Below are 26,465 nucleotides of genomic sequence, written 5' to 3' on the forward strand. Positions count from 1 at the left end.
CTAGGTTTTGGGAACAGTTTTGGAGAAATCAGTCTCAGAATATGTTTGCATCGTATAGACCTTCTATAGGGCCTCAGAAAATACTCATTTCCACGAAAACATGTTTTTAATTTCAGTTTGTTACACTACATTTTTAAAATGAGTTCTTAGGTATAAAATTACTTCTAAGGTTAAGGGACTGAATTAGGGCCATTTATATGCTTTTTGAACTAGAAGAAATAAGGCTTAGTTGGGAGAGGATTTAGAAGTTGGAGATAGGCCATTTCTGTAGTAGGATTTAAGACAGCATGAAGAAACCAAAGAATCTGGAGAAAAGGATTCTAGAAGGTATAAGAAAAGTTCAGAGCCCTTCTTTTAAAAGCCAGAGTTAGACTCATGAATGCATGAGAGGAGATGCTATCTATATAACTATTCCTTGGTTTCAGGAGAGAGAGAGAGATAACTGGGGATTATTATGAAAAATATTTAAAATTTTCTTTTTAATAAATGGCGTTGGTAGAGGTGATATTTGAGAACACATGGAAATTATCCAGAAAGTTCCGTGGGGAACCTGTAGCCTCAAGGCCACATGTGGCCCTCCAGATCCCCAAACTGAGCCCCTTGACCGAATCTAAACTTGACAGAACAAATCCTTTTCAAAGAATTCAGTCAAAAAGCTGCACTCGAGTAAGGCCTTAGGTTCCTCATCCTATGCAGAAAGCCTTTGTTCAAGTCTCATTTGAATTTCACTCAGCCTCTGGAATACTTCATGTAGCAGTATTCTACATTAAACTCTAATATGGAATTCTTTTTTCTACTGGAAATCAAGCACTGTCTCTGGTTCATTCTGAATGACAGTTACTGAAAAGAAGTATTCAACTCCAGAAGGTGTAGCAAATTATTTTCTTGTTAATTGCTTCCTGTTAGAGTGGCAGCGCAGCAAATGAGAAATTCCAATTGGTGATTTTACCAAATAGGAATTTACCATAAGTGAATAGAAAAGCCTTTCTTCTGTGTAAGTACCACCTTCCCCAAAAGCTTAGGAATTGTTAGAGATGATTAGATGTGGTCAGGGAGGAACTGTAGAGAAAAACGAAAGGCAAGATCCCTGTTATCACAACTCTAGCTTTGAATTCATTCTTCTTGCCTGACTTTTTGAACTATTCTTAGTGTTAAGTCTTACCTACTTCCAGTTTTCCTAATGTACCGGAAGATGTCTAGTCTTTCCCCACCAACTCCAAAACTGCAATTCTTCTCTTTTTGTTTATAAAACAAAGCTTGGTATTTAAGGCCCTTCCTTCTCTCCAGCTTCATATTCCATTACTTCCTCGTACATAACGAACAATGTGCTCATTAGGTCACGCCCTGCAGCTTCTGCCAGGAATATTCTTTCCACTAATGTTTCATTGCACATTTATGCTTATGGCTTAAATAGGCTTTTATGAACCTGACTACGAGTCTTCTTTTATTCCTAATACCTAATGCAGTGTCTGTGAATATAGTAGATACCAAATGATTATCTGCTGAGTGAATGAATGGCATGAGATCTTAATTATTTATAATTATCCTTTGGTTAAGTGCATTTATATTTCCAACTCAAACTTAAGAGGATTTAATAAGTACCTCCTATATAAATAGGGTATTTATAGCATCTCACTCTAGTCTATAGTAATACACTTTACCAGAGAATAAACTAGGCTATCCTACAATTGTTGCTAAAGCTTTAATAGATTTTTGTTTCGGGATAATGGCTTTCCCCTGAGTTCCTTCTATAAGACTTGCAGGATGGTCATTCTGTGTGTATGTATATGTGCATGTGTGCATATATATTTGCCTATTCAATTTTTTGCTTTTCCTTTCCATGTAGAAGACTTTACTGCACTCTACCCAGGGTGACAGAGCGAGACTCTGTCTCAAAAAAAAAAGATTTCACTTATTTGTTGTACTTATCAGCATTGTCATTATAGTAATTTTAAATTCAACCTTCCTAAACAGATAGGTGGTTAAATTATAATATTCTGCGTTGTATAAAAGTAAGTAGGAATATACAATATAAGTAGTAGGCATGTACAGTATAAGAAAATGAGTAATGTTCCTATCACTTTCTAATTATGAACAAATAAAATTAGATTATGAACTGATTATAAGTCAGTGAGACTGGATGACATTTCTTTAATCCTTTCACTGACCAAGTTTATTTCATATTGTTTACCTAATAGTCTAGACTTATTAGGTAATACTATGTTCATGTATGTTAGCCAGCCAATTTTTTTCTTTTCCTTTCCTGTGTACTTGTTCATATACAAGGTCCCAGGACAGGAGCTATACTTATTATGTATAGAAGCTTAAAATTTAGTTCAGGGAGATGAGGTAGAAGAAAATAATGCTTCATAATATAAATGTTGAGCGGTGCTTGTTTGGCTTATACTTTATTGGTACAAATATAGCAGTGTACATATATATAGACACTGGGAAATGATATATTTATGATTGTTTTTGTGTTGGTGTAATATATTAGTGGAGAGAAGTAGTAAAGGGAGAAACAACGAATTAACATTTTAGTGATGTGACATATCATGTGGCAATTTATATGGAACTTGTAAACTCCTGATTGAATAGGAAAGGTTCATTTTATTCTGTGCCCAGTGTAGCTACTAGCACATGGTAAACACTAAATAAATCCTATTTATTTATTTACAGGGTCTCTGTCTGTTGCCTAGGCTAGAGTAGTGCAGTGGTGTCATCATAGCTCACTGCACTTTCAAACTCCTGGGCTCAAGCAATCCTCCTGCCTCAGCCTCCTAAGTAGCTGGGACCACAAGGGCATACCACTATACCTGGCTAATTTTTCTTTTAACTTTTTGTAGAGATGGGTTCTTGCTATGTTGCTCAGGCTATTTCTTGAACTCCTGCCCTCAAGAGATCCTCTTGCTTTGGCCTCCCAAAGTGCTGGGATCACAGGCATGAGCTACCATGCCTGGCCAAATAAATCCTATTTAAATTGAATGGGAAATTTGAAAAATAGGTGTCTTTGGAAGGGACCCTGTGAGCAACAGAAACATTGGAGTTGACTAGGTCAGACCCATTATTTAGCTTTATATTCTGTTGCCAACAGAGGTATTTCTTTAAGGAATTTTGGTTTGTTTGCCCTGTAAACTTTCTTTGTTCCTTCCTTCCTTTCTTTTTCGTTTTCGAGACAGTCTCACTCTGTAGCTCCGGGTAGAGTGCGGTGGTGTCCTGATAGCTCACTGCAACCTCAAACTTCTGGGCTCAAGTGATCCTCCTGTTTCAGCCTCCCAAGTATCTGGGACTACAGGCGTGCGCCATGATGCCTGGCTAATTTTTCTATTTTTAGTAGAGATGGGGTCTTGCTCTTGCTCAGGCTGGTCTCAGACTCCTGAGCTCAAGCAATCTCCTGCCTCGGCCTCCCAGAGTGCTAGGATTACACACATGAACCACGGTGCCTGGCTCTGTCTCTCTTTTAATAATAGTTGATGACTCTGTTATTTATTTTTTCTGAGACAGAGTCTCACTCTGTTGCTGGGGCTAGAGTGCCATGGCGTCAGCCTAGCTCACAGCAACCTCAAACTCCTGGGCTTAAGCGATCCTACTGTCTCAGCCTCCCGAGTAGCTGAGACTACAGGCATGCGCCACCATGCCCGGCTAATTTTTTCTATATATTTTTAATTGTCCAGCTAATTTCTTTTTCTTTTTGTTTTTTAGTAGATTGGGTCTCGCTCTTGCCCAGGCTGGTCTCGAACTCCTGAGCTCAAATGATCCACTTGCCTAGGCCTCCCAGTGGCAGTTATTTTTAAATATATTAAAAATCACTTGAAAATAATTTTCTGATTTTCTTCTGGCATTGTTTGTTGTGATTACTTCCATTAATTATTTGCTCTATGTAAAGGTACACATAATTTTAATTGGAATTAAAATCTTTCTCCCTGAAAATTGGAGAGGGGCATAAATTTTGGCAATATCTCAGTATTTCTCTTGTTAGCTTGGTTCCACAAGAAAAAAATGAAAATAATATGTTGTTATTTGGACCCCAGACCAAATCCATGCTCCTAGTATAGAATTTGTCCTTTGGGATATATTGGAAAATATATTTTGAAATCTTGTAAATTTGTATTTTAGTGTATATTGTAGAAGTAATTCTGAATTATTTTTCAGAGATTAGTAGCTTATGAATTTAAAAAATGTTCAAAAAATTTTGTTTTTGTGGTAAAATATACATAACATAAAATTTACCATCTTAATTTTTTTTTAACGTGTATAGTTCAGTAGTGTTAACATTGTTGTGCAACCAATTTCTGGTACTCTTCTTGCAAAACTGAAACTATACCCATTAAACAATAACTCCCCACCCCTCTGCCCCTACCCTTTGGCAACCACCTTTCTATTTTCTGTCTCTATAAATTTGACTACCCTAGGCACCTCATATAAATAGAATCATACAGTCTTTTTGTGACTAGATTATTTCACTTGGCATAATGTCCTCAAGGTTCATCCATATCGTAGCATGTATCAGCATTTTCTTCTTTTTTAAGGCTGAATAATATCCCATTGTATGTATATATCACATTTAGCTTATCCATTTATCTGTTGATGAACATTTGGGTTACTTCCACCTTTTTTGGCTATTGTAAATAATGCTGCTAACATTTAAAAATATTTGGATTTGAGTTGTTATTTAATCTTCTCAGAAAGTTAACATCCTCTTTCATTTATGATGGGCAGCATGGTCTGGTTGTAAAGTGGGAATGCTTTACAGTTGGACTTTTTGGACTCAAATCCTGAATGATCCTTTCCCGGCTATTTCACTGTGAGCAAATAACGTTTTTGATGTTTGTTTTCTCAGCTGCCAAATGGGGACAGTGATGGTTCCTTACATTGTTAAGATTAAATTAGATAATACATGTGAAGTGTTTAAAATTTTATGTAGCACATAAAAGTGCATTGAATGTCCTTACTAGGAAAAGGAGCCCATTGGGTTCAGGTACCCATTCAAAAGTACTGCAGGTAGTCTCCCAATTGTGTCATCATAAAAATTTGAGTTACTAAACTCATTTGATGACAAGAAGGCAAAAACCTGGATTGAATGATACCAGCGTTTTCTATGGATGAGATTGAGAGGGCAGAGATGGAAAAAAAGATAAGGATGAATACTGGGAAAGTTGCCATTATCCTCTTCATGGAAAAGGGACCTGATATCTTAAGTTATATACTGTGGTTTATCTAACCAGAAAAGGATCCAGGAGAACTAGAAATTGGTTTCTGGTTTGTAAAGTGTGATCAGTTGTGACTCAGTATTTTATAGTTTATTGTAAGAAGGTTGGGTGTGTAGTTTCCCCTCAAGAAAGATGTGAACTCAAAAGTGACTTTTAATATACTGAATGCTTTTAATTTATAAATTGAATACTTAAGTCTAGAGCAGTGGTCCCCACCTTCTCGGCACCAGGGACTGGCTTCATGGAAGACAACTCTTTCATGGATAGGGGTAGGGGGGACACCACTGCCCCAGGTGCACCCCAGATTATTAGGCGCGAGATTCACACAAGTAGCACACAACCCAGATCATCCCCCGCGTGTGCAGTCCATAGTAGAGTCTGTGCTCCTATGAGCTGTGATGCAAGTGAATCCCCCGTCCTTGCTCGCTCTCCAGCTGCCCACCTCCTGCTGCAGACGGAGCCTGGCTGGCTCCCAACAGGCCAGGGACCAGTATGTGGCCTGGGGGTTGGGGACCACAGGTCTAGAGAACCAATGCAGCCTGATCAAGAATTTTGTCTTAAATTCAGTAAGTTAGCCCATATGAATAGTATACTGGATAATTGGTCCTGGCCATAAGTTTCCTATACCGTTGTACTATGGATGCCACAAAATATGATGCTTCTTAATAAAATTGTACTGCATTCAATGATTCAAGTTTAAGTCTAGTAAAATTATAAAAATAGTTAATATATAAAAGATTGTGTTCAGCATTAAGTTTTCCTTATGTGTGTGAATCTTGTTTGAGTCATATTCAATACCTCTATGCTACTTCACCTGTAACCAGTAAAAATGTGCACTGGCAAGGATTGTTGGAACCTTGTCTACTTCCTTTTTTTAATTTATTAATTTATTGGATTTTATTTTTTATTTTAGAGTGGAAAAGCTACCCTCATAAAGACTTTGTATTTGGGAGTAGCGTTTTGACAATAGTGATGTCGAGGTGGGCTGTGCTGATACTCACCGGCATTTGAGGCCATGTTGAAGGCATTTTGGTTGGGGTGTGGAGGAGGAAATTGCAAATGGGGTCCTGGAGCACACCTGAGAGATACGCATGAGGGAGGAATTAGGGAAGGGGTAGGCTGCCCTGTTGTTGTACACTAAAGTATGGGTTGCTCCTGCACTATTCTTTAGTGTACAAGAACAGGTCAGCTTGTCCATTTCCTTGGAAGGATGACTGTACCGACAGAATATAGTGAGTAGGGGAATATTTTTGTTGCCATGAATTCAGTTATTTAAGGCCATGTAGTCCAGTTATTGGAGCCCATTTGGTCTCCCTAACATTTAATCTATTAGCTTGGCAAATATTTATTGCATAAACAAAAAACAAGTAATTGATTGGAGTGGTATCTCTTTCAACCTGTTTTACATTTTGTATTCTTTTCTTGTTTCACAATAGTTTAATAATGATTTTGAATTAACATGGGTATTAAAACAATTCTAAATTCAGTTTAGGGTGCCACCTTAATAAGATGACCAGTCACTATCTTATTTTAAATAGCTATATTTCATATAGTTTATAGTGGTTTTAATAAAATTTAATACAGGATAGACTCACAGAGACATCAGGATTTTAGTGTATAAAAACTATTAGTTGAGGAGTGGTGATGAGATTAGTAATCAAGGGTGTTAAGTAGTTGGGGTGGGTGCCTTAATAAAATTGCAAGGATGTGGAAGGATGTCTCATGGATCTACCTCTGCCTCTTGGGTTCTTTTTTCCCCATGCCACGTCTCCAGAAGCTGCAGAGTAGTCATCCTGGTGAGTTTAGGAGCAGGGACTCCAGTAGTTTGGTAGTAGATGAGAAACTAGGCTTGAATATGATAAATAAAGGTCAGTAGGCTTTTTGTAGTTCTCAAAATGCTTTCAGATACTGAGAAAGTTTGTCCAAGTTAAGTGAGAATACTTTAAATAGATTAATTTTTTTTTTTTTTTAATTTTTCAGCCAAACCAAACAGGAAGCTTACTTTTCTCTACCTAGCCAATGATGTCATTCAGAACAGCAAAAGAAAGGGGCCGGAGTTTACAAAAGATTTTGCACCAGTTATAGTGGAGGCTTTTAAGCATGTTTCAAGGTATGATCATTGTTTTTGGTATTAGGTAATCTGTTTTAAATGTACCATGTATCCTTTTGCTAAAATTTGCCTTAAGCCATTAAAATAAAAAAACAGGGAATATATTTCTTTGAAGCTTTCGTTTGAAAGGGCTTATCTCTAAAAGACATTTGTCAATGTGTTAAATGCTTTCTGTGAAGAAAAAGATTTTTTTGAATTATTTTTTGAATTATTGCTCAGATGGGCCTTTAAATACTTGAATTATAGCTTTCCTTTAAGAGACCAGAACCAGCTGCTATATTGCAATGAACTTCATTAAGAATGAGTGAAGGTATTGAATTAAAAATTTATGTGCTTATAGAGCTATCAATCTTATAACTAGTATTTCTGTATACACTTAGTACCTTTCCCCTCAGTGTTTATAATGATTTTAAGGTTTTCTAGTGTCTGGGTGTATGTCAAAACATTTTAAAATGCTTTGGAAATAAAGAATATTTATTTAAGGTATCATAAACCTGTTGAAAAATTTTGCCACAGAAAATTCTAAGGGTGAAAATCTGTACTCTGGCTTATGTCCCTTTGACTGCTTATTTCCAAACATTACACGCAGACATTTGATAGATTTACTGGGTAAATGTTATTGGGGTACACTACGAAATTCATCTAAATTATGGAACTCAGTGATGAATGATGATGATCTGTTGAATGATTTAAGGATGAAAATCTACTTAACACATGCCATGCAGTTACAGCAGACACATTTTTTTTAAAAAAAGTGTGAAATATTTCTTTATGTTGCTTTCTTGAATACGTATTATTCACTTTTCAACTTAGATACTGTATTTAACCATCTTTTCAGATGTTGGTGTTTCTTAGTGTTAAGCCCTAGGCCCTTGTTGGGAGGTCATATTCTTTATTTGCCCTCTGAATGATTTTGTACACTGTATGTTTTTAGTTATGATCCATGCTGTAATGACTTATAATCTTGTGTTCCAATCCAGACTTTTTTCTTTGGGCATACACCCGTATTGCCCAATGACATTTCTATTTGTATGGCATCCCAAACATCTCAAATTCAGTGTCTTCTGTTGAACTCATTATGTCCTTGCTTCCTGCCAAACCTAGATGGGCAACTCCATCTGTGCAGATGCCCATACAAGAAATTAGGTGTCATCTTTAACTCTTCTTTCTCCTTCACTCCCCCATATCCCATTATATGACACGTTCACTCAGTTCCTTACTCTTCCAGTTATCATAATGTCTTTTCTGTGTAATCGCAGTAGCCTCTAGTATTGTTTAATCCCTTGAGGAAACTGTAGACAGAATTGCAGAGCAGATCATGATGCTTCCTTGCCTTTGAGTGGTTCCCATTTGTCTTAGAGATCAAGTCTAAAGTCTACGATGTTCCTTCGATGGTGCTGCCTACCTCTCCAGACTCCTGTCTCACATTTATTCCACACACAATCTATAGCCCACAGTTTAAGCTCTCTGAAACTTTTTTAGTTGTTTCTACCTTAAAACTTTTATATATGTTGCCTCTCCCTAGAATTCAATAAAATATTTATTGACTACCTACTGTGTGCGAGGTCCTGATTAGTAGTGAACAAGACAAGATTCTGTTCTATTGGAGCTTATATTTCAGTGGATAACAAAGGTAATAACTAGATAGATAAATGAATGCATATATTAAATATAATGTCAAATGAGAAATGCTATGAAGAAACATAAAGCAGAGATGGAACCCTAGAAGGTATGAAGGTGCTCAGTTATATAAGATAAAGAACAACTGTTTGGGGGAGGTGGCATATGTACAGAGACTAAAAGAAGGGATGAAATGAGCCATTTGGCTATCTAGCAGGAAAGGATTCTAGGCAGAGAGAACACTTGGCAGAAACGCTGAGATAGTTATGTGCTGGGCATGTTTGAGGATCAGCAAGGAGATTTGTGTGGGAGAAGATATTAGAGAATATAGACTTGAGAGGTTGCCAGGAGGCAGAGGATGTGAGCCCTATGGCCCCGGGTAAGGACTTTGGTTTTATTCTTGGTATGTTTGGTGGCTCTGGAAGGATGGAGAGCAGTGTGATCTGATTTATATTATTAATAGTAGGATGCTTTGTAGAGAATAAAGTAAAAGAATAGAGATTGGGAGATCAGTGAGAAGACTGTTAATAAAAGCCTAGGCAATAGATGATAGTGGCTCAGTCTACAATGGTAGTGATGAGAGGTAGGAAATGATTGGGAATAGTCTGTTTCCCATTTCCCTGTATGTCCAATTTTCAGATCTCAGATTAAATAACACTTCCTCAGATACTCTTCCTGATCTCGCTTAAACTGGGCCATGTCTCTCTGATATGCCTATCTTTAGCACTTTGTTCCCTTTTGTGGCACTTACAGATAAGAGCTGCCATAAAGCTTCATTTGCATCTCCATATCAAGTATTATGCCTTGGTCAATAAATATTTGTTGAATACATTAAAAAGTCACCTATAAGAAATCTCCCATAGCCTCATGTTTAGCCCCTCTTAGGTTAGGAACATTTTCTTTGTAATCCCCAGTTTTTTGTAATTTTTTGTTTAATAATATGTTTATAAGATCTTTAAGGGAATCAGGGAATATGTCTTGATCGCTTCACCCTCGAATTACTAGCCACATAGTGGTTGGTGCTCAGTAAACATTGGGGAGTTTTTTCCAGGAAATGAATATCTGCTTGTTTTTAAAATCATCATTACCTTTTCAGTAGCACTATGAATGCATTTTTACCATTAATATTTTTATTTTTCTTTAGTGAAACTGATGAAAGTTGTAAGAAGCACCTTGGAAGAGTGTTATCTATTTGGGAAGAAAGGTCTGTTTATGAAAACGATGTATTAGAACAACTTAAGCAAGCTCTGTGTAAGTATATAATCTTGATCTCCTATCATGAACTCTTCCGTAAAATACATTGTTTCATTAAAACTTAAATGTTCTTTTAATTCAGATGGTGATAAGAAGCCTAGGAAGCGAACTTATGAACAGATAAAGGTGGATGAAAATGAAAACTGTTCCTCTCTGGGATCTCCAAGTGAACCACCACAGGTAGAAGTTTTTCTCTGTTAAGAGAGTTATGTTACTTGTACTTTGTGTGGAGCCTTATTAATTTCAATGTTTTACTTCTGTAAATTGATTTTTATTATAATTTTGGGTACAAGAAAGAAGCTACATTAATTATCTCTTCTGGTTAAGAAATTGTGTATGTTGGCCAGGCTTGGTGGCTCACACCTGGAATCCTAGGTCTCTGGGAGGCCGAGGCGGGAGGATCACTTGAGGTCAGGAGTTCGAGACCAGCCTGAGCAAGAGCGAGACCCCATCTCTACTAAAAAAAAATTTGAAAGAAATTAGCTGGACAACTAAATACCTACACATATGTATATATATGTGTATATATATATAAATTAGCTGGGCATGGTGGTGCATACCTGTAATCCCAGTTACTTGGGAGGCTGAGGCAGAAGGATCATTTGAGCCCAGGAGTTTGAGGTTGCTGTGAGCTAGGCTGACGCCACAGCACTCTAGCCCGGGCAACAGAGTGAGACTCTGTCTCAAAAAAAAAAAAAAAAAAGAAATTGCATATGTTTAATGTAGTATGTTGTGTATTATATATTTTGCATAGAAAGAATTTTTAATTGCTAGGTATTAATGTAATTAAATATGGTGAGATATCAACTGTTTAAAGTTTTTTAAAAAATAAAACATTATATGACGTGCATATTTTCTTCTATGGTAAGTACACTAAAAATTTCATTCTTAAACATAAACAAACACTGCCCTTTAAGTATTTGTTTTTAAACATGTAAAGTGGCAAGTATGTATTCATACAGTTCTGTGTAACTATATAGAACTATGCATTTCTATGGAAAAATAAGTTAGATTGGAATCATTATCTTAATACCCCATGTCCTCCCAGGTTGGTACAGTATAGCATTCCTTAACCATCAGATGAATTCCAGAAAGACATTTTGAACTTTTAAGTAAGTGGGCATTGAATCCTTAAGCTTCCTCCTTCTATGTTTCAGACATATAGGAGGAACAGATAAAATTTAAAAGGAGAAAATGAAGACATAGCTATACTCTTAAAACAAGGTAAATACATCTTCATGGGCGAGAAATGGTACAGAAGCACAGCTAAGTATGTGAGCCAGAGCCTGGTTCCTACTGAGCTCTGGTCCAGAAGCTGGCAGGTTGCCTCTAGGGTAATAAGAATTTACACTGCTCCATGGGAGTTAGAGTACTGGACCTGACTCGCGGAATAAAATCAGAGGCTGGGAGGGGCTCTTACTCCCAAGGAAGGAGCCTGAAAGAAAGAAGCGATCAATTGCTGCCTAGAACTGTGGATTTATATCAGTCTTAATACTAGGGAGGCAGAAAGAATCAGACTAAAGCTCTCAGCCAGGAACTGAGCCAACCTTCCTGTTGGTTTAATGACAGGAATGCTGAAACCCACTGGTCACCATGGACAAGAGCTTGAATAGAAAAATAATAACATCTGGAACAATCAAACCCTGAGATTTATATTTCTTCCTAGTGGTAATAACTCAAGACAGAAAATCATTTTGTGCTGAGAGTACCATTATAATTCCACGCACTGCATTTTACCTGCATTCTGGATAAAAGATCTGACCTTCTCCTACTCTCCTTGATGAAGTTACACTTCTTAGGAGTATTTTGGAGTAACCATCTGCCTCTTCTCTAGTACTTGTATAAAATGCTATTGCTCTTTGCTTTCTGATGACTATTTTCAGATTAATTGTGCTGCTTAATTCTCAGTGGTTCAGCGTTGTAGTCACCACTTTATTTATATCATTGTTTATAAGAATGGCCGAAATCCTTTGCAGGGAACTTAGAATGAATTCATGTAGGAATGTGAAGGTGTTATAAGATCAGCTTGTAGTTGAAGCATTCAAGCATTGTCAAGACCAGAAAGCCAAATTTCTTCTTAGAACTCCGTAAAGTTTTGGAACTTTCTAAGACTGATTAAAAAAATAATATTTTATATCAGTTAGTTGTGGCACTATGAGAAACAAGCTTTCTGATAATTGTCATTGCTTTTTTTTTTTGGGACAGAGTCTCACTCTGTTGCCTGGGCTAGAGTGCTGTGGCATCTGCCTAGCTCACAGCAACCTCAAACTCCTGGGCTCAAGCAATCCTCCTGCCTCAGCCTCCCGAGTAGCTGGGACTACAGGCACGTGCCACCATGCCCAGCTAATTTTCTTCTATATATTTTTAGTTGTCCAGCTAATTTCTTTCTATTTTTTTAGTAGAGGCAGGGTCTTGCTCTTGCCCAGACTGGTCTCGAACTCCTGAGCTCAAACGATCCGCCCGCCTCGGCCTCTCAGAGTTGCTAAGATTACAGGCGTGAGCCACCACGCCCGGCCTGAAATTATTTTTTAAAATACTTGGATTTTAAACACACTTCTAAAGAATTAAGAGCACACTTAGAAGAGTATTTTGCCATGTGCTAGATCCTAATAGTAGTATTTTTTGTAAGGGAATAGCTTAAAGAAAAATTAGTGACTGGCTGTCAATGCCATCTTTTTTTTTCTCTTTTACCAACCAGGAAGAAGCACTTAGTCAATGTCATCTTAATATATACATAGAATTAATAATATCCTATATTTTCTAGCAATATGTGTAATTTCCTAGTGTCTCTGAATCTAGTCTTAGAAATTCAAAAAAAGAAAGACAAGAAAGATGGGATAGGGATGGAGACTAGTTAGTAAAAATAAAATTTAATCATTTTTCTTTGGAATAATTTTATAGATATTATAAACTGTGAAATCAGCAAAGAATTGCCCTTCTCTCCTAATTATTGCTGGTCTGAAAACAGTGCAGCTATTTATAAAATATTTTAATAATAAAATAATTTGTATACCAGCTAAGCAATATATAAATATTAGTCATCAGATACACAGAATTATGAAATATTTTAAGGATCTTATTAATAAGCCATAGATAGTTGAAGATACCATATTGGAACATATTACAAAACCACCTTTCTCTTGTGCTTTAATTACAGCATGTAGAAATGGAATCTGGGAGACTCTTCTGTATTGTAGTAGAGAATTTGTATCCCTTTGCCCCCAATATCCAATTTTATATTTAAAAAGTCATCTTATGTACAATGATAATGCATATATCATACATAAAACTTATATTCTCTAGATTGGAGTTATAGCCTACATTCCCTTTTACCACTGATATATTTGGCATATAAATTAATCACTTAACTCATTTTAATAATCAGATAATTATTTTTCCACTGTCGCCACCATTAGAGTGAGTGAGCTCTTTAAAGTCTAGGGCACTGTCTCATTTGTTTTCATTTATTTATTTATTTAATATGGATGTATGGATGTGTTTATTTAGAGATGGGGTCTCATTCTTTTGCCGTGTCTGGAGTGCAGTGGCCCGATCGTGGCTCACTGTAACCCTCAAATACTTGGGCTGCAGTGATCCTCCTGCCTCAGCCTCCTGAGTAGCTGGGACTACAGGTGCACACTGCTATGCCTGGCTAATTTAAAATTTTTTTGTAGAGATGGGTCTTGCTCTGTTGCCCATACTGGTATTAAACTCCTGGCCTCAAGCAATCCTCTCACCTCGGTCTCCCAAAGTGCTGTGATTACAGGCATGAGCCACTCCACCCAGCCTTGTTTGTATTTTCAACACCTAACATAGTTTAGTTTCTGTTTCTTAATACATAAAAAGAAATGGACTTCCCTTAAAAGCAGTTTATATCAGAAACTTTAAACTAATAAATAGCCCATAAGGCCTAAAGAATATGAAATAAATTTCAAGTCTTTTGTATTTCTTTAGGCTTCATTTATTTTGGTTCTGAAGTTGTGTACTTTTTAGACTCTAGATCTGGTTAGAGCATTACAAGATCTAGAAAATGCAGCTTCAGGTGATGCAGCAGTTCATCAGAGAATAGCTTCTTTACCTGTTGAAGTCCAAGAAGTATCCCTACTAGATAAAATAACAGGTAAGAAAAGAAACTGTGATCCAGAACTTTTTTGGGAGTTGGGATGAGGGAACAGCATATGTCATTGTTTTTGTTGTATAATATTTTATTATCCTGTGCTTTTCTTAGATAAAGAATCTGGAGAAAGGCTTTCTAAAATGGTAGAGGATGCTTGTATGTTGCTGGCAGATTACAATGGCAGACTGGCGGCAGAAATAGATGATAGGAAGCAGCTCACTCGAATGTTAGCAGATTTTCTTCGTTGTCAAAAGGAAGCCCTTGCAGAGAAGGAGCATAAATTGGAAGTGCGTAACCTTTTCCTTCTTTAGTACTTATTTATTTAACTTACTTTTTCATAGGAATTTTAAAATATTTTAATGTACCTGTATATTTTGCATCTTTTTAACCATAGGCCTTTTTAGGCAGTGACTCAGGTAAGCAGCTCCTTGTGTTAATGGATTTTCTTCTCCTTGAACCAAATCAACCTGCCTAACTAAAGAAATTTAGAATTAGCAGAATCAATTGCATTTTAAAATTATTCATGTGAAATTCCTTGTAATAATAATTTATTTTACCAGTTCAAACCCTTATTTCAGGCACAAAAATAATAGGATAAAGTTGGTATGAAGTGTGGTGTTAATTGCAGTAAATTGTGGTTGGATTTATTTAATTTCTGTTTTGAGTACATTGAGTGTTTTAGGTGTATCATTAAGTTTTCATATTAACTCCCTTATTCACCCCTGATTCTGATGCTTAACATATTCCCACTCCCCACTCCCAGCTCACACCCTTAGGTAGCAGTTCATTGCTCTTTTAAGTTAAGTAATGATTGATACTGTTGATGAGAAGTCTGGGGGTGTAGGAGGTAATAAAAAGAAACACACTCATCTTTACTTTGATTAGAGTAGCCATTTTAAGGGGTAGATGAGCCAGATTTATTTAAAATAAACTTTATTTAAAATAAACTAATTTAAATAAGTTTATTTAAAATAAACTTTCAGTTGAGTAGTTCTTGTTTAAATTGTTTACTGCTGCAGCAACTTCTTATTCTAATAGTATATGGGAGAAATTCTAATTTGTGTGGATCCGTTTATTTGTGGACAGCTCACTGTAAATTTGTAGGTAACTCATGGTATTACCTATATTAAGTTGCTTTATTAGTGCTTAGTTCTTGATTCAGCACTCTTTGTGCCAGAAATGGTGCTTAGATTAGATTGCCATTGCTACCTGTGAGATTACTCCCACCCCAAATTCCCAGCTCTCAGTTTAGTACTATGCCTCTTAAATTTGTTCCTACTCTGCTCACATAAACACCCTTAGATAACCTGTTGACACTTTGAAGAGGTTGCTCACTTCTATGTGGAAAAGAAAAGATGGATTTTCTTTTTAAAGATGAATTTGATAGTTAACTTGACAGTATTTGATCTTGTGATGAAACTTCAATCTTATGCATATTATTATTGGTTTTATTGTCTGCAGAATTAAAGGGTAAGTAATGTCATACAATTTTTGTGTTTTAGTGTGATTTCTTTAACTTCTATCAAGCTTCTGTTGCAGATATTGGACATGGGCGTATCTTCTAATGATGTCATCACCATTAGCATATTCCTGCTAAAAATAAATATTAAACTCCAAAGCCTGTATTGTCTCATGTTTCTGAAAATTTAAGAGAAGACTGAAACTTTATTTTTCTACCTTATACTGCTTTCTCACTTAAGATTTTGGTCATTTCTCACCATTTATAAAAATAGAATTTATATTTCAAATGGAAGTGTAGAAAATAGATCACATGCCACCCCCTACAACCTCTTCTTTTCCAAGTGCCTTCCGGCCAGATTTTGTAGTTGATAGTCACAGATGATAATAACAATGTTAACATTTACCATGTGTCAGGTACTATTGTAGGCACTTCACATAATCGACTCATTTAATCTTATACAGCAAGATGTATTATTATCCACACTTTACAGATACAGAACTGACGTATCTGTAAATCTCAGGGAGATGAACTGAGATTGCTCAAGGTCACAAATTATTTGGAACCCAGGGAATCTGCCTCCAGAGTCGGTGCATTTCATCAAAAAGACGTATTTACTTCCTGTAAAAGAAGTGTACGATTATAGCAAATGCTAAAGCCTTATTTCTCCAACCCTTTCTGCTCCCTCTCTCCTCAGAGGTAATCACTGTCTTGAAATATAGGGTTCTAGGAACTTTTTTTTGTTGTTCTTTTCACATAAATGGATTTTATTATAAAGAATAAACCACCTCAGTGACATTCAAATTTTTTTTTACAAGTAAAGAAATACTTAGATTTCTACAGAAACTTGGAAGTTATTCTGCAGAACTCTGTAAATTATCATTTAGAACTAAGTGATTCCTTTGTCAGAAGATGGGAAAATGATTTGAGATATTTGGGCTTTTTTTATACTAGGATATTTGGGCCTTTTGGGGGGCATCACTTGGAATTTGATACTGAGAGGTGAAGATTTATACTTCTCTGCATAAGCTGTGATATCATCAAATAGTTTTAAGTTATACATCTTAGAATATTAACTGTGATTGACCAGGTACCGATGTGTCATTAGTTGCTCTTTTTTTGAAAATGGGACATAAATTTAAAGTATCACTTCAGGAATTGGCTATTTCATATTTCTTAAGGAAGTCACTATCAAAGCATTTGTAATGAATGTAAACATGAAGTGTTTTTTTTGGAAATCATTATTTTTGAAACTTCTGACTTTAGTTGGCTATTAAGCGGATTAAGTGTTAAAATAGACTAAATAAATTCTGTTTATATTTATAAAATCTATTTCACCATTCAGAAGTTGAAAGTATTGCATAAATGTTTACTTAACCTTATCATGGAAGGCATACATGAATAGGAGAATTACAAATAACATTTTTGGAGAGGAGCAATATAGAGGTCAGAAATTCATCCATATTCAATAAGATAGTTATGTCTTTGCTCAATTTTGATTACTTTTTCCTGATACAGTTGGTATAAGGAAACATGGTTTTGAAAAGTCTCTATTGATCTCATAGTACATTGATTCATTTTAAATTGCTAGACATTGTAGAAAATACATTTTCTACTCTGTGGGGTAGATTTCCATAGAAAATTGGAAGTCATAATTGGATGGCTCTTTTTAAATCAAATGATAGTTCCAGGTTCTAGAAACTAGAATGGGAATGTATGCCAGAGAGGATGTGTTTATCTTTTGCAATCTTATGTCAGTATATTTAGATCTACTTCATTTTTTAAAACAAATATATAGTGTTCATTGTAAGAATATTGTCTTTCCTCTTCTAATGGTGTCAGATTGCCTCCGTTAAGTTGCTTTCATTCATTATTGTAACACTTTTTATATTATAGATAGTATAGTAAGTCCTTACTTAAAATGTTGGTTCTTGGAAACTGGGACTGTAAGTGAAACAGTTTTGAAATGTCATTTCTGTCATACTTATAACAAAACCATATTTTTTCTAATCAACAAAGCAATGCTAAACAAAACATTATTCAAGGATGTGCTGTGTGTCATTTCACTTACAGTCCCACTTTCCAAGAACCCATCCATGATGTTAAATGAGAACTTGTACTACAGAAAACATGTTGGTGATGCAGATTTGCATAGCTGTGCAAGCACATCTGCAGGATTGATTCTCAGTGGAATATAGCTGGAGCAAAAGGAACTTGTTTAAATATTGATGATGTACTCAAGATCTCCAAAAGGTTTTGCTTTTTAAACTTTTTGCTGTTCGAGAGCTGCTTTTCTTGCCCACACTGAATGTCAGTAATCTTTTTAATTGATGCATATCTGATAGGTTAAAATTTTTTCTTTATTCAGATTAGTTATCTTTAAAAAATATTTATTAACCGTTTTATTTCTCCTGCAACTTCCCTGTATCCTTTGACCACTTTTCTATTTGGTTCTAATTTTATATCTTAACATCCATCTTTGCCTTTATAGATTCTGGGCTTTCTAGTTACACTTAAGATGGCCTTCTCAATTGATAACCATGGAAATACTCTCCAGTTTTTCAGTTTTTTCCTGATAATTTTATCCATTGGAATTTTTTTAAGGGTATGATATAAAGATCTGTTTGAAAGTGATAGTAAAATGTCCTTTCAATTAGTGATTTAGTCTGTCTTTACTACTGTGTTTTTTTTGTGTGTGTGTGTTTTGTTTTTTTTGAGACAGAGTCTCACTCTGTTGCCCGGGCTAGAGTGCCGTGGCATCAGCCTAGCTCACAGCAACCTCAAACTCCTGGGCTCAAGCAATCCTTCTGCCTCAGCCTCCTGAGTAGCTGGGACTACAGGCACGCACCACCATGCCTGGCTAATTTTTTTCCATATATTTTTAGTTGTCCAGCTAATTTCTTTCTATTTTTAGTAGTGACGGGGTCTCACTCTTGCTCAGGTTGGTCCCGAACTCCTGACCTTGAGCAATCCTCCCGCCTCGGCCTCGCAGAGTGCTAGGACTACAGGCATGAGCCACCGTGCCCGGTCTTTACTACTGTTTTGAAATGTCATTTCTGTCATACTTAATTCCTACATATGCATGTATGTAGATGGGAATGTAGTTTGTCTATTTTCTACTAGCCCGTTTGTCTTACCCACCTTTAATTACACAGTAGATTTTGATTTTGATCACTTTCTAGTATTCATGTGTATAATTTTAATTACCATTATTGTTAAACAAATTTTTATTCTTTTCACTCACTTATTTTCACATTTTGCCTTCACAATTCATATTTTAAATGGCAACATTTTGTTAATTAGATGTTTATTTAGCTTTTTCTCTATTTTTGGACTACTGTTTGCTATTTTTGTCTGTCTCTCTATTTGGTAGACATATTTTCCAGGTATTTCAACAGTTCTTTCATAAAACTTTTGGTTTTTAGAAATAAAGTTCAATTTGCATTTTTAAATGTTTAATATAAATTTTGTTTTACCTGAGACAGTTAATGATTTAGAAATTCCTAATGTCATAGTCTCTTAACATAGGACATAAAATTATTTTAAATATATAGCACTGAAAGTGCAAATTTAAAAGTCCGTTGCTGAAAGTGTTACCTGAATGTATCATTTTATGGTTATTGATTTAGCAAATTACAAATGTTATTCAAGGACATAGTGGTAAGAATATGGAGAACTGATTATGGAGTCTGTCTTCTGTGGTTCAGTTATTTTGTTCTGTGTTTTCCCATTGAAATCATAATTAGAGGCATACCTCGATACTGTGTGTTTAGTTCCAGACTACTGCAATAAAGGGAATATTGCAATAAAGCGAACAACACAAATTTCTTAGTTTCCCAGTGCATATAAATGTTATGTTTACACTATATTATAGTTTATTAAGTGCACAGTAGCATTATGTCTACAAAAACCATATACACTACCTTAATTAAGAAACACTTCATTGCTAAAAAGTGCTAGTGATCATCTTAGCCTGCAGTGAGTCGAATCTTTTTCCTGGTGTAGTGTCTTGTTTCAAAGTTGATGGCTGTTGATGGACGAGGGTAGTGGTTCAAGGTTGGGGTGGCTGTGGCAATTTCTCTTTTCCTTTCTTTTCTTCCTTCCTTCCTTCTTTCTTTCTTTCTTTCTTTCTTTCTTCCTTCCTTCCTTCCTTCCTTTCTTTCTTTTTTGTTTTTGAGACAGGTTTCACTGTGTAGTCCTGGCTGCAGAGCGATGGTGTCATCATAGCTCACTGCAACCTCAAACTCCTGGGCTCAAGTAACCCTCCTGCCTTAGCCTCTGGGCTAATTTTTCTACTTTTTGTAGAGACAGAGTCTCCTGCTATGTAGGCTGAAGCTGGTCTCCTGTCCTCAAGCAATCTTCCCACCTTGGCCTCCCAAAGTCCTGGGGTTACAGGTGTGTGAGCCACCTTGCCCGACCGGTTTCTTTTCTTTTGTTTGTTTTTTGAGACAGGGTTTTGCTCTGTCACCCAGGCTGGGGTGCAGTGGCACAGTCATAGCTCACTGTAGCCTAAAACTCCTGGGCATAAGCAATCCTCCAGCCTTGGCCTCCCGAGTGACTGGGACTATAGGTGTGTGCCACCACACTTGGCTAATTTTTTGTTTCATATTTTTAGAGAGACGGGGTCTTAACTGTTTTGCCCAGGGTGGTCTCGGACTCCTAGCCTCAAATGGTCCTCCTACCTCAACCTCCCGAGTAGCTGTGATTGCAGGCATGAGCCACTGCGCCCGGCCAGTTTCTTAAAATAAGACAATGAAGTTTTTTGCATCTATTGACTCTTTCATGATAGATTTCTCTGTCACACATGTGCTGTTTGATAGAATTTTACCCACAGTACAATTTCTTTCAAAATTGAAGTCAGTCCTCCCTAGCCCTGCTGCTGCTTTACCTTATCACCTGACTTTTGTTATTTTCAATAGTGTTTGCAGTATCTTCACCAGGAATAGATTCCATCTCAAGAAACCACTTTCTTTGCTCATCTGTAAGAAGTAACTCATCTATTTAGATTTTATCATGAGATTGCTGCAGTTCAGTCACGTCTTCACATTCTTCTACTGAAATCTTGAACCCCTCTAAGTCATCCGTGACAGTTGGAATCAGCTTCTTCCAAGCTCCTATTAATGTTGATAGTTCGACCTCCTTCCGTGAATCGTGAATCATGAATGTTCTTAATGGCATCTAGAGTGGTGAATCCTTTTCTGAAGGCTTTCAATTCACTTTGCCTAAATCTACCAGAGGAATCATTATGGCAGCTATAGCTTTACGAAATGTATTTCTTAAATAATAAGAATTGAAAGTTGAAATTAATACTCATCCATGGACTGCCGGCATGTTGTGTTAGCAGGCATGAAAACAATATTAATCTCATTGTACATCTTTATCAGAGCTCTTGGGTGACCAGGTACATGGTCAATAAGCAGAAGTATTTTGAAAGTAATCTTTTTTAAACCATGCTGTAAACAGATGTTTTGTCATCCAGGCTTTGTTCCATTTATAGGGCACAAGCTGAGTGGATTTAACATAATTCTTAAGGGCCCTAGAATTTTGGGAATGGTAAATGAGCATTGGCTTCAACTTAAAGTCACCAGCTGAATTAGCTCCTAACGAGAGAGAGTCAGCCTGCCTCAGCCTGTCCTTTCAAGTTTGAAGTCAGGCATTGACTTCTAACTATGAAGAATTAAAAAGAAAAAGAATTAGGACCCTGCTCTGGATTAGGCTTTGGCTTAAGGGAATGTTGTGGCTAGTTTGATCTTCTATTGAGACCACGAAAACTGCCTATCAGCTGTGAGCCTGTTTAGCTTATCATTTGTGTGTTCAGTAAGTAATACTTTTTAAAAATTTTTTTGTTTTGGCAGCAGAGTGGAAGGGTCCCCTAAGAGGTGAACTTCCCACACCCAGCCTAGAGTAGTACTTCTAATTTCCTTCAAATACTTTCCATTTGCATTTACAACTTGGTTAATTGGTGCAGGTGGCCTAGCTTTCTGCCTGTCTCGGCCGACTGGCCCTTCCTTGTCTCTCTCCCTCTTCGGGCCTCCCTATTCTCTAAGACAACAATGCTGAAATGAGACAAATTAATAACCCTATCATTGCCTCTAAGTGTTCAAATGAAAGAAAGAGTAAGTTTAGTAAGGAAGACACGTTAACTCTTCACTCTCATTCATCACATCTATTCTTGTGATAAATTTCTAAAGGTGAAATTGCTGATTCATGTTAAAGACTCCATAATTATTACCAATCTGACTTTCGGTAATCGTACCAGGTCATTGTCGTGTTCGATGATTCAGAAATATTAACTATAGGTCTTCTGTTCTAGGCCATTCATTTTCTTCAGAGAAAAACACCTCAGGATTTGCTGAGTAGATACCATAGGGTATCTGTTTTCAGAGTGGTGGTTTACCTCTTGCCTTTCTGATTTGGATCTCTAAATGCAGATTTTCTTTTCAGTTTCTTGTCTCCCATCTTTCAGCTCTGTGGATAAGGGTTTTAACAGATTCATGTAAAGATTTTTCAGTTGATCCTCATCGTCAACGTTAAGACTCACCATCACATTTTAAGGAGCCAGGTACGTCAAAGTCCTGAGCCTATCCAGAGTTCTGTAGGATGAATTGCATTACTTTTGGTCATTATCCTCTGTTACAGTTTTTTCAATCTTCCAAATGGTTCTTGACATCTGTGGTCCCCTTTCCTCTATCCCTGTGAGTTTTTGCTTTATACATTGTTTTAGTGGCTTTTTGGGAGGGAGCAGGTAAACATGAGTTTGATCTATCATGTAAATGGGAGACCATATTGTGTCTTATTAAATAGAACTATAATACATGTCTTTCATAACTGCTGCCAAACCACCCCTGTCTAAATGGTTGTTATATATTACCTGGATTGTTTTTTTTTTTTTTTTTTTTTTTTTTTGAGACAGAGTCTCACTCTGTTGCCCAGGCTAGAGTGAGTGCCGTGGCGTCAGCCTAGCTCACAGCAACCTCAAACTCCTGAACTCAAGCGATCCTCCTGTCTCAGCCTCCCGAGTAGCTGGGACTACAGGCATGCGCCACCATGCCCGGCTAATTTTTTCTATATATATTTTTAGCTGTCCATATAATTTCTTTCTATTTTTAGTAGAGATGGGGTCTCGCTCTTGCTCAGGCTGGTCTCGAACTCCTGAGCTCAAACGATCCGCCCACCTCGGCCTCCCAGAGTGCTAGGATTACAGGCGTGAGCCACCACGCCCGGCCTACCTGGATTGTTAACAGCTGACCTTCCTGTTCCCTTTCCTCTCGTATCATCACTGCAGTGAGAGGATCTTTTAAGAAGAAATCAGGCCCCATCACGCTCTTTTTTTTTCTTTTTTTTATTTGAAGAGACAGTCTCACTGTTGCCCAAGTTAGAGTGCAGCAGCATAATAGCTCACTGCAGCCTCAAACTCCTGGGCTCAAGTGATCCTCCTGCCTCAGGCTCCCTAATAGCTAGGACTACAGGTACCTGGTATCATACCTGGCTAATTTAATTTTTTGTAGAAACAGGGTTGCTATGTTGCCCAAGCTGGTCTCAAACTCCCGGCCTCAAGTGATCCTCATACCCTGGCCTCCCAAAGCACTGAGATGATGGGCAGGAGCTGTAGTGCCCAGCCTATACCCCTCTTTAAAACTCATCCGTGCTTCCTGTTAAACTTTTGGATCTTATTTTAAACTTTCGTAGCCTATGACATCACTGGTTATGATGTTCCATTTAACCTCATCTTGTACATCTTGTATCATGTCACTGGCATACATTTTATTCTTCAAGCAGATGAAGCATGTTTTCACGTCAGTGTTTGTTGATTGCTAACAGAGAGACTGGAATGCTTTTTTTTTTTTTTTTTCTGAGACAGAGCCTCACTCTGTTGCTCAGGCTAGAGTGCCATGGCGTCAGCCTAGCTCACAGCAACCTCAAACTCCTGGATGCAAGGGATCCTTCTGCCTCAGCCTCCCAAGAAGCTGAGACTACAGTCACCACCATGCCCAGCTAATTTTTCTGTTTTTAGTAGAGACGGGGTCTCACTCTTGCTCAGGCTGGTCTCGAACTCGTGAGTTCAAGTGATACTCCTGCCTCAGCCTCCCAGAGTGCTAGGATTACAGGCATGAGCTGCGCCTGGCCTAAATGACCATTTTAAAATTATAAAGTTATTTTACCAGCCTGCCTTTTTTCCCCTTCAGGACAAGAATAACACATTAACAGTAGTTAGAATAACCTAACAAATGAACAGAAGTCTGCAGTACATAAGTACAAAATTTATAAAGAGTAACAGTGCCACCTAGTGGAAGAACTGGAACTACACATGAAATCAGAACCCTTAAGCCAGTGTTCCTTTTATGATATAGTGTGTAAAAGAGGAATTTAAGCTGTAATTGCCTTCTGTGCCTGTTCACTCATTCTTGGAATGATAATGGTAATAGTAATAGCTGTCAAGAGAGGCATTGTGATGGTTAACGAAATTCTGCATATAAGTAGTTACACCCTGCCTGAGGCAACGGAAGTCCTTAAACTATAATGGGGACTACTGCAGCTTGTTTCTTGCTGCAGGTGAGAGTTCTTGGGAATTAGATGATATTGAAAAGTAGATTGGTGGGTGGAGAAGCAATATAGCAAAAAAAACAAAAGCAAAGAAAAAGAAAAACGGAAGTAGATTGGGGCCACTCCCACCCCCCCCTCCCCCCAGTGTCTGAGAGCATTTTTATTAAGGGCTGCAGAACGGGCCGCAGCATCTTAGAAAGCCTATTCTCCGCCTTGCGGTCGGGGGCAGGGCAGAGGGGAGGACCCCGCACGTCAAGGAACCAGGGGGGTGTGAATTGCTGAGTGAGCTGGGGCCGGCGCTGGGCGGCTGCTGCACAGCTCTCCCTCCAGAGGACCCAGCTTTTTGGTTTGGGAGCAGTGAGGGCTGCCCACCAGCCTGCTCAAAGCCTGCCCCGGGGGCACGGCTGGAAGGAGCAAACTGCCCAGGCCCGAAGGAGGGACGCCCGCTGACTCGAGAGCCAGGCCTCTGCTGCCAGGGCTGAGAGTCCCTGAGAGGCTGCCTGGGGCCACATTGCTGAGGGCACTTGAATGATGTCAGGTTTAGCTGATGGTGATAACAGGCCAAAGGGCCTAGAGGAGTTGTGACATAGGCGGTGTCTGAAAACCTGGTTGTAGTTGCTCAGTGGAGTAGAGTGGAGAGATTTGCAACAGGAAGACCAGATACAATTTAATTAGAAAAATTTATTAAATGCAGGACAATAAAGGCCTGAATTATAGTGGGTGGTAGCACTGAAGGTTTTTTTTTTTTTTCCATCGCAAAAGTAGTTTAGAAACCACTCAAAGAGCGTGCACAGACACCACCTAAAATTTCGTCACCCATTAAATAACATTTGGCAAGATTTAGAGGGAAGGAATCTTCCTGTACATGCTATTTTATATAGTGTCTTTTTTGCACATTTACTGTAAACATTTTTACACGAGTATAAATCTCATTTTAATAGCTCAATCGTATTCTGTTGTATAGAAGTAGCATTTCTGTAACCAGCTACTTGTTTAGGTTATATATTTTTTCCAGTTTCTTGCTATTGAAAACATTGCTCTGGATCACCTGCAAACTAAGTCTTTTCTTATCTGTGGTAGTTTTCTCTTAAGTTCCTAAAAATAGGAAAAAAATGGAAATTGAAACAATAACGAGATATGATTTCCATGCTTAAGTTCGTTATAATTTAAAAAAAACAAAGTGACATCCTTTGTGATGACAAGGGCTTGTGGAAATGGAAAGAAACTCTTCTTACATATTGTTGATATAAATTCATGTCCAATCTGTGGAGGACAGTTTGGCAATAAGTATCAGAAGCCTTTATTTTACATATTTTTCTCCTCTTTGCTTTTTACCAGATCATTTAAATTGTATAATGATCTAAATGTAACCAGTTAGTAGAACAAATTCTAGGTGCAATTAAAGGGATAGTATGGTTTTTTTTTTCCTCCTGTTATTTTTAAAAACTTGTAAAATACACATAAAATTTACCATCTTAAGTATTTTTAAGTGTACAGGTCAATAGTGTTAAGTACATTAACATTATCATGTAACTTATCTCTAGAACTCTTTTCATGTTGCAAAACTGAAACGTTATACCCATTGGACAACAAATTCCCATTTTCCTCTCTTGCCCAGCCAACAATCTTTCTCTGAATTTGACTACTGCAGGTACCTTATATAAGTGAAAGCATACAGAATGTGTCTTTCTGTGGTTGGCTTATTTCACATAGCATAATACCCTCTAGGTTCATCCGTGTTATAGGATGTGTCAAAATTTTCTTCCTTATTTTTAAGGCTGAATAATTTTTTGTTATACTTATTCCTTACAACATGAAAACTCTGCTTGTCTAATGTTGGGACTATGGATTATTTTGTCAGATTTTTGTGTCTCTATTGAAGAAAGGGATTTATTGTCATGTTTACTTGACCAGTTCACAGATTCTGCTCCTCAGGGCAAGAATGAATCAGGAATCAGGAGATGTTAATGCCAGAGTTTGGTGAAGTTAGTGAGTCATTCCAGACCTGACTGGCACCTTGCCTCTGTTTTTTGCCAGCACACCCCCACACTATCCAGTACCCCTTCTGTTATTGTGGTCCCTGGATCCTCCTGTGCCCCTGAAAACCGCAGCAGCCACAGGTTTCCTTGTTAAAATGATTTGCAGTGTGAA

General features: G+C 37.3%; 1 protein-coding gene across 3 annotated transcripts in view; it reads left to right on the forward strand.

Annotated features, from left to right (window-relative positions):
* Window positions 1–26,465, forward strand: part of RPRD1A (regulation of nuclear pre-mRNA domain containing 1A) — a 54,239-nt gene that overhangs the window by 11,791 nt on the left and 15,983 nt on the right. Inside the window, exons 2-7 of one of the 3 annotated variants that reach the window (XM_069468106.1) lie at window positions 7,191–7,320; window positions 10,085–10,191; window positions 10,277–10,374; window positions 14,188–14,314; window positions 14,423–14,598; window positions 15,851–16,637. In XM_069468106.1, the coding sequence (XP_069324207.1) occupies window positions 7,191–7,320; window positions 10,085–10,191; window positions 10,277–10,374; window positions 14,188–14,314; window positions 14,423–14,598; window positions 15,851–15,961 (749 nt within the window). In that variant the 3' untranslated portion in view covers window positions 15,962–16,637. Of the gene's footprint in view, window positions 1–7,190; window positions 7,321–10,084; window positions 10,192–10,276; window positions 10,375–14,187; window positions 14,315–14,422; window positions 14,599–15,813; window positions 16,638–26,465 lie in introns of those variants that run through there. The other 2 variants (XM_069468107.1, XM_069468105.1) reach the window with 2 other exon arrangements.

The sequence above is a fragment of the Eulemur rufifrons genome, chromosome 5 (assembly GCF_041146395.1).
Source record: "Eulemur rufifrons isolate Redbay chromosome 5, OSU_ERuf_1, whole genome shotgun sequence".
Classification (NCBI taxonomy): domain Eukaryota; kingdom Metazoa; phylum Chordata; class Mammalia; order Primates; family Lemuridae; genus Eulemur; species Eulemur rufifrons.